Consider the following 8,762-nt stretch of genomic DNA (forward strand, 5'->3'; position numbering starts at 1 on the left):
AGAATGTTAAGGTGGATGAGTGGTCATACTAGACTAGATAAAGCCCGTAATGAAAGTATTAGAGAAAAGGTAGGAGTGGTGCCAATTGAGGATAAGTTGAGAGTAGGAAGATTGAGGTGGTTTGGTCATGTAAAGCGTAGACATACGGAGGCTTCAGTTAGACAAGTATAACACATTAGGTTAGAGGATTAAAAAAAAAAGGGTAGACATAAATTGACTTGGAGGATAGTAGTACAATATGATCTAGAAGCATTACACATTTCCAAGAATTTAACCCAAAATCGTTTAGAATGGAGAAAGAGAATCTATATACCCGACCCCAAATGAATTTTAGATAATTATTTTTTTAGAAATAATATTTTAGTAGCTAAAATTTAAAAATATTTAAATAAAAAATTAATATTTAATATAAGAAGTTAATTTTTTATAAAAAAAATAAATATAAAAAATAAGTTATATCATGTGGTACTTCTTTTCGCACTCTATTAAGAGAGGTGGCATATTTTTGTAAAGTTATTTTTTTGCCTCAGTAAAAAATAAAAATTGAATTGAATTATTATATAATCACATTACTTTTATTTTGTTTTTTAAGTTTTTTAAAATAATTTTTTTAGCTAAATATTCACTAACTATATTTACAACATGGGAATATAAAAAAATTAAATTAAATTCATGCAACTTTATATTTTCTAATACATAAGAGTTGCGTCCTTTTGATTTTGGCGTATTATTTAGACCAAAGAGTTTCACTTAATCAACTTTTTTTTTTCTTATTGTAATTTTAATATACAAATTTTTTTTAATACAATTGAAATTAATATTTAGTTAATGATCCTAAATAAATACATATTTTCTTCAGATTTTTATTTTTTATATATATAATATTTTTATTATTTTTCATAAAATCGAATACACAATTTCACACCTGAATTTTCTTAAAAACATTTTATGACATCCTCAATTTTTAAAATATCTCTTAACATGCCTCAATTTCTATAAAGTGAAATTAAAATACCCTTAAAATGAGTATAAATTCCATTCACGCTTATATCGTAATTTGCTGACTGAAAATGTAAGGGGAATTTTAATTTCATTTTTACACATGAAAACATTTACATTAAACGTTTTAAAAATTTAAAATATAACCAAAATTTTTAGTAAAATTTAAAAATGAACTTATTTATTCAACATTTTTCATATTAAACTTAGGATATCATGTTCTAATTTAAAAAAATAACTGCATAATATATTCCAATTTGAAAAATAATTGTATCAATTAATCTTATTTTTTGCTATTAACTAAGTTTTAACTATCCTAACATGGGAAAGTTTTAGAGAATGCTTATAGTTCTCATGTATAATCAAATTTGTTGATTTGATATTATTGATATTAAATTTAATATCCAACTAATAAATTAGAATTCAATTAACAAGAAACAGAGGAAATTTAGTTTAAAAAATATTTTCTTAAAATGAGTTATTTAATCAGAAATTCATAACAAATATTAAATGATATACGCAAGAATACTTCTACATAAATAATCGATAAGGTGATAGATAAGAAATTACTCTAATGGGCAACCTTGGTGATTTCGCTATATCTGCAACTATTCTATTCTAACTTTTAGTTTCAGCATCTCACGATAATCTTCAACTTTTGTAATTCTGCTCATGGTTGAGGGGAAAAAAATGGCAGTCGGGCAACAACCAGCTCTCATTCGACTTTAAACAATAACAGCTTACAATACATCCCATTTGTCAGCCACAGCCTCACAAATCCTTGAGATACACCAGGCAGCGCTCAGCGGATATCCAGAAACTGGTGGGAAAAAAATTAAGCCATAAATGAACTGGTCGGAATGCAAATATATATATATATATATATATATGGATGGTACAATCTTAAGTGAAGTTGATGCTATCAGATAAATATCCCCATGACATGAAAAGCAAATTTCTAATGAAAATAATGAAATCACTGCCCAAATCCCATGCATATTAGTGAACATACCAACCCATGTTAATTAATGGATTCTCAACATGAATTGTATGCCAACATCCAGGACAACTTTGTATAATTGTGCTCCAAAAAGCTACAAAAGATTGTGATGTAGGAAAAGAAAAATAAGCTCAGTTAGTTTTCCTATTTTAAGTTGGTTGGTTTTGGTTTTGGTTTTTTGGTTTCTTATTTTAAAAAGGATTCTTATTCCTCTTAGTTATTTTTTTGTTTAGGGTCTTCACTTCCTTTTCTCAGGAGATTTAGGATTCCACATGAAATATAAAAGCATGTCTTTCTGTTATTTTGTATCAGACTTCAAAATTTTACTAAGAACAGAGAATCAATACCCAGTTTCAGAGTTCCTTATGTTTAGAAAATCAGTGTTTGCTAATTTTCTTTAGCAATTCACTGCATATGTTGGCATCAGAGCAGGAATATCTGATGTGGCAGACGAAGTAGGACACAACCAGCCTATTGCTCAAGAACAAGGGCTGTCACAGCTGCAGGCTATGGAACAGAGATTCAAAGTGACAAATGGAGGAAATCTGCAACAGGCTGGATGCAATTAGCATGGGTGATAATGAGTGCAGAAGATGGAGGAAGAGGAGAACAAGAATATGCTCACAACCCATCTGCTGCTCAACGTAATCCAGCAGGCTGTAGACCAACTGTTAGCAATGATGAATTTGATCAAGAAAATGGTGGCTACGCTCAGGTTGTTGGAACTCGTGGTAATAAGAGACAAAAGACTTGGCGAGAACATGGAGAGAATAGACAAAATCAGTGGGAACCTTAAGAATTCCGTTTGAAAGTTTATATCCCAACTTTTAACGGAAACTTTATCATTGAGCAGTGTTATTGAGGTGAGAGGCAACAAGAAACCGTATGGCCTTAGCTGGGGTCTACAAGAATTTATTGATGATTTTGTAGCTCGCACGGCTCAAGGATCTCCAACCAGTACTACATGGGGTACTTTCTCAACGGATTATGAGAGGACATCCAAGTAAGAATCTGTCAAGATGAAATGGACATCCCAGATGGATGTGGCAATGGACATCCCAGATGGATGTGGCAAGGAAAATAGAACGGGAGCTTAAGCTTCAATCAACAGAGATGTTCTTAACCAGAAACGAGGAAGGAGGAATCATGGTTTTAAATAGCGGACATTACATAACAACCATTATGTAAAGGAAAATTGCCCTGCCATTACTGTTATCGTTGTTAAATAACGGGATTTTAAAATTTGGTGCATAACAGCCGTTACTAAAAGGTAAAGGCTATCACCGACTATTACTTAAAGGCCAGAATAGCCTTTATTCTTGTAAGGCAAGTTTTGATATTCACAATACATACATTGCATTAGGTTGATTAGACATCTTGAATGTGGATCAAGTTCATGAATATTCACAATATCTCTTGGTGCACGATGTTTGCAGATAACATAGTTTTGATAGATGAGACACGAGAAGGAGTCAATAGAAAGCTAGAGCTTTGGAAAAGTACTCTAGAGTCAAAGGGCTTTAAATTAAGTAGAACGAAGACAGAATATATACATTGCAAGTTCAGTTAAGGCCGAACTGATGATAGGGAAGGAGTTCATTTGGATAGAGTGGTACTGTCCCAAAGTAATCACTTTAAATATCTCGGCTCAGTCCTTCAAGTAGATGGGGGATGTGAGAAGAATGTTAAGTCATAGGATTAAAGCTGGATGGTTGAAGTTGAGACATGCCACAAGAGTTTTATGTGATCGCAAAATTCCCAATAAGTTGAAAGGAAAATTTTACCGTACAGCCATGCGACTGGCCATGTTATATGGTAGAGAGTGTTGGACACTGAAGGAATCGTATATATGTAAAATGAGAGTTGCGAAGATGAGAATGTTAAGGTCAATGAATGGCCATACTAGACTAGATAAAGTCCGTAATGATTATGAGAGAATTAGAGAAAAGGTAGGAGTGGTGCCAATTGAGGATAAGTTGAGAGAAGAGAGATTGAGGTGGTTTGGTCATGTGAAGCATAGACACACGGAGGCTCTAGTTAGACAAGTAGAGCACATTAGGTTAGAGGATAGAAAGAAAAGAAGGAATAAACCTAAATTGACTTGGAGAAGAGTAATACAACATGACCTAGAAGCATTACACATTTCCGAGGATTTAATCCAAAATCATTTAAAGTGGAGAAAGAGAATCTATGTAGCCGACCCCAAATTTTTGGGATAAAAGCTTAATTGAGTTGAATTGAGTTGTAGTGAACTGTTATGCTAAGACAGATAAGAACCAATCATAATGCATAGGGCTATTAAAAATTTCCCCATCTATGGCCAAGAAATCCTGCAACCTTCTCTCCAATAGATTAAAAGTAAGAATAGTACTAATTGTCCCCTAAAATCAATCTACTTGTTTTGGTAATCCAATTGCTGACATTATCCAATTAGGTTTCCATTGCCCATCTTAGCGATAATCTGCACTTGTTGGAAATGGATTCAAACCATAAAATAGAAGAAAAGCTGAATATAATTCAGAAAGCCAACCAAATTAACTCAAATCTAAGTATAACCAGACTTACGAGTCTAAATTCCAGAAATAAGCAAAAGTATTGACAAGAAGACAGGCATGCATGCTATACATTACTTTTCTTGTTAATCAGATATAAAAGCAAGAAAATACTTGATAAGAAAGTGTTACAATTGCATTAAGTCAGCTTTTGATCCATAGCCTTCAACACAGCCAGATCTTGATGGATAAGACTTGGATCTTTACATGAACTAAAAATTGTGAGCCATCAGCTTATAAGATTTAGACTAAGGAACAGGAAAAGTGGGGAGGGAAAAAGCTATCACAAAAGCACGGGCAAAACAAGAATTTTTTGTTTTAATATAAAATGGAAAAATTCACATGCACAATAAGAAAATGCAAATTTTAATAGAAATATAATTACATAAAAGGAAGTAAGTGATCTAGGAAGAACTTACTTGCTATGAAATCATCTATATAATCACAATCAATTTTTCCATGGGCCATTGCACCAACCTGGAATTATAAGGTGAGAGATCAGGCTACAAGTCTCAATGAGAAAGCAAGTGGTATAAAAGCATTTGTTAGTTTTGAACATACCACAAAAACAATATCCACATCATCACTGACTGCAGCTACATACTTGTTCATTTTAACCAGTTTTTCTGAACTATATGAGAACCCTGATGCAAAATCCAGAAAATCTATCATTGCTAGCAAGTAGTAATTGTCCATTAAAGGGAACAGCCGAAAAACTTGAAGCTTACCTATTTTACGAGAGTTGACAGGCAGGTACTGGGTCACAGGATTCTTGATTACACGCAAAAGCTTCTCACGCTTACCAACAGCAGTTATACTCAGTTGCTGAAGCAGCTGCACTGCAAGATTTAATAAGGTAGTAAACAGTAAGAGCACCTCAAAGCAAACAAAAGATCATGACAATCAGCATTATATTTAAGTGACTGGATCAGATTAGCTTAACTTACACATAATTCCAGCAAATCGTTTATATGTCCTTGGTATACGCACATGTGGTTTAACTTCAAAAAGAACACCCTTATCTGTTTTCACATATACAGCTCGCAACCTCCCAGCCTTATTTACTGGACTATCTAATATTGATAGGAGAGCCTGGCATCATCATCAACAATCATAACATAAGAAACAAAATTAATTTGAAATGAGGTTTTAACATGGCAAAAAAAATTTCCATGTCATCCCTATTCCAAAATGATTTCTTCCTTTCAGAAATAACATATCATTAACTTTAGCCTCCACCTGGTTTGTTTGCGCTTTCTAAAATGCACTTTTTACTGATTTTGATTTTGCTTAAAAACAAATGTAAGAATAAGAAAGTATAACACTTCATAAGAGAGAGAGAGAGAGAGAGAGAATTATTGATTTATATTTCAATAAATTGTTTGCTTTTATTGCATGTTTAACAAATTTCGCTTTTTGATTTTTGCTCAGAAAAAGAAAAGCAAGCTAACCAAAAGAAGCCTCAGTTATTAAGGCAACTCACATCATTGACCAACATTTATACTGTGTCCATAACCAAATAAAACCGAGACCAATAATGGTTCTAAACTGGGACTTAAAGAAAAATCATTGGCGGCAAACAATAGCAATGAATCCTAAAATGCACTAACCTGATAAACAATATCAGGCCTATAATCAGCTGGATTTTTGTTATTTTTCCGCAAGAAATTTGCATGATCGTCAGAATTCAAAATCTGGTAACTCTGCACGAAGAGAACTAATTAGATAGAGTAGAAATCTTGGACAAAAATCTACAATCTTAAGAGCCTAAAGCCATAATTCGACTCCAATTAAAGCAATTTACAGTCACACAACTCTAAACATCTATATTCATTTATGCAAAACTTTCATCGACCCAAAAGCATCTATAAGAAAAAAGGACCCCAATGAGCATTACACACCTTTCCAACTTTAGCAACTTCCAAAGAGGCCCTCTCAAGCACAAATATAAGCCCAGGCTTTTTTGTTTTTAAATCACTTGGAACAATTGGGATGCCTGCCATTTCATGTGTTTGCCCTTCTAATTCTTCTTCTTCCTTCCCGCTGGTTTCCATAGCCATTTCTTTTTCTTCAACCATAGCTCTTTTCGCTCTTTCTATGGATTGCTCTTCGGCTTCCACTTCATCTTCCTCTTTATCATATCTCTCCTCTCTCTTCTTCCGCTTCTGCCCCTTTATCCCACATGGCCGTAACATTTCTTCACTTCCCAATAAATTAGCCTTCAACTAGAAAACAAAAAATAATAAATTCAAAGAAATGGGGGAGACCGAGACTACAAGTTCATGAAAACAAATTTTGTGTTCTTTTCTTTTCTTTCTTTGAGTCTCCATCTTGGTATTAAAATTGCAGCAAAATTCACAAGACCAACAAATTAAAACCTCTGTTACTCGCACACAATCTTATGCAAACATAAAGAGAGAGAGAGAGAGAGAGAGAGAGAGAGAGAGAATAACCAGATAAGTATGGAGGTTGAACCAAATAGTACAATGGGTAGGGTACCCAGGAATTTCAATTTATCTGAACCCAAACCCGTGAAGAATATAACTACCCATGCCTGTCTCAAACCCAAATGAAATATATATTTCATTACCCCAACCCATACCAAATCCGATAACTAGTAACAGCATACTTTCCTAACCGGCCCAAACCCATTATTTTACTATCCTTTTTGCTGGAAAATAAGGGGGGAAAAAGATAGGAAACCTGAACCTAAAACTATAGAGAAACTTCAATAAAGTGTTGCAAAAGAAAAACTTTTAGAAACAATTAAACATATCACATTAAATATTCACCAAAGTTTATATAATTTAAACAAACATAATACATAAAACATGATAAAAATATTAATCATAGTATATAAATAGTATCAAACATGTCAAATAACAACATATTAAATCACGAATTATAAAACAACAAGTTCATAAATACAACACTAATCTTTTGAAATATTCATGGAAACGTAATCTTTACAACTCTTAGATGGCCGAGAAACAGAGGCAGCCTCACTGTTACCTAATGTTGACATCTCAAAATACCCTAAATAGCAGAAGCCAATGTTAAGCAATTATTACGGAAAAAAATGTTAAGCAATTATAATTATAAGATTATAACTTAAAGAATAAGAAATGGTACTAAATGTTGACATAAATTATCAGCAGCAGCCAGCAAGTTCTCAACTTGAAGAAATGATTTGAAGGTGATAGCATCAATCAAGAACAAATGAAATAAAATAAAAAATGGCCTAGCAGAAGAAATGGGTAAAAAAAAAGTTAGGGAAATAAAAAAGAAAAAATAAACATATTCACAAAAGCAGTATAATTTATAGTTAATAATTTTGAGAAAAATAAAAATGGTTTTTGACAATATAGAACAAAACACATCCCATTTCCGAAATCAATAACCATAGCCTTTGAAGAAAAAAATTTCAATTTCAGGTTTATCTATAAGGTGACTCAAACCCCATGAATCTTGTAATGACCAGAATAACTCAAAATCAGACATGTTTAGACAATATTTAGCAGAAGATATGGAAGATGAACTTACCTCAGCTGAAGAGCAGGGAGGAGCTTGAGATAAGAGGGAGGAGTCGAAGGGACGAGCGGCAAGAAGCAAAGATTTCTGAGCTGCGGCGAGCTTGAGGGTCGTGGGATGGACGAGCTTGATGGGTGAGGAATGACTCTACGAGATTGCGGGGCGATGACAGTGAGGGTATCGGTGTGCTGTTAGCGTGTCAGTTTTAGAGAGAAACGAGTGGTTTGTTCAAATATGGTTTGTGGCTGGGTAGACGGCGGCGGCACGTTGAAGGGATAAAAAAAAATTTTTGGGGTTTAAGTTTAGATTTTTTTGTGAAATTAAATTGTTTTAATGAATGCAGCTTAATTTTATTTTTTTTTTTTTATTTTTATAATGATTAATATTAATATAATTTAATTATTTTAATTAATTAAAAAGTTAAATTTTAAATATTTTTTAATTAAACAAAATTAATAATTATAACTTAAATCTATGATATTTTTTATTAAGCATTTTTTATAATATTAGTTTTATTTTAATTTATTGTATATACCCGTAATTTATTTTTATATATATAATTTTAAAAAATTTAAATATTAATCAATTAATAAATTTTAAAATATTTATTATTTTGTGTTTTAAGAATATATATTATATAAAAAATTAAAATGACTCTTATAAATTAGTGAAAACTATAA

At 32.3% G+C, this 8,762-nt stretch overlaps 1 protein-coding gene across 10 annotated transcripts; it reads right to left on the bottom strand.

The window, feature by feature from the left end:
* Nucleotides 1-1,446: 1,446 nt before the first annotated feature.
* Nucleotides 1,447-8,322, bottom strand: LOC131179519 (uncharacterized). 10 transcript variants are annotated; one of them, XM_058146400.1, is made up of 9 exons: nucleotides 8,095-8,298; nucleotides 7,564-7,587; nucleotides 6,453-6,776; nucleotides 6,162-6,254; nucleotides 5,499-5,643; nucleotides 5,280-5,390; nucleotides 5,113-5,216; nucleotides 4,971-5,028; nucleotides 1,447-1,819 (listed from the first exon to the last, which is right to left on the bottom strand). In XM_058146400.1, the coding sequence occupies exons 3-9, from the start codon at nucleotides 6,744-6,746 to the stop codon at nucleotides 1,740-1,742; spliced, it is 885 nt and encodes a 294-aa protein (XP_058002383.1). In that variant the 5' UTR covers nucleotides 6,747-6,776; nucleotides 7,564-7,587; nucleotides 8,095-8,298; the 3' UTR covers nucleotides 1,447-1,739. The 10 variants fall into 10 exon arrangements, 9 of the variants coding, with proteins under 9 accessions (XP_058002383.1, XP_058002390.1, XP_058002380.1 ...); XR_009148436.1 differs by lacking the exon at nucleotides 7,564-7,587 and adding an exon at nucleotides 4,666-4,763 and having other exon boundaries at nucleotides 1,672-1,819; XM_058146406.1 differs by lacking the exon at nucleotides 7,564-7,587 and adding an exon at nucleotides 4,666-4,752 and having other exon boundaries at nucleotides 1,672-1,819; nucleotides 8,095-8,299.
* Nucleotides 8,323-8,762: the final 440 nt, after the last annotated feature.

Source organism: Hevea brasiliensis, chromosome 1 (genome assembly GCF_030052815.1).
Source record: "Hevea brasiliensis isolate MT/VB/25A 57/8 chromosome 1, ASM3005281v1, whole genome shotgun sequence".
NCBI classification, from domain to species: domain Eukaryota; kingdom Viridiplantae; phylum Streptophyta; class Magnoliopsida; order Malpighiales; family Euphorbiaceae; genus Hevea; species Hevea brasiliensis.

What these genes read in the sequence shown, in the direction of transcription:
- LOC131179519 (XM_058146400.1), bottom strand. Translation starts at nt 6,746, where the DNA reads ATGTTACGGCCATGTGGGATAAAGGGGCAGAAGCGGAAGAAGAGAGAG. An exon ending in TGTCAACTCTCGTAAAATAG is followed by an intron (nt 5,217 to 5,279) that starts GTAAGCTTCAAG and finishes TAGCAATGATAG; the next exon opens with ATTTTCTGGATTTTGCATCA. An exon ending in TATAGATGATTTCATAGCAA is followed by an intron (nt 1,820 to 4,970) that starts GTAAGTTCTTCC and finishes TTTTCCCACCAG; the next exon opens with TTTCTGGATATCCGCTGAGC.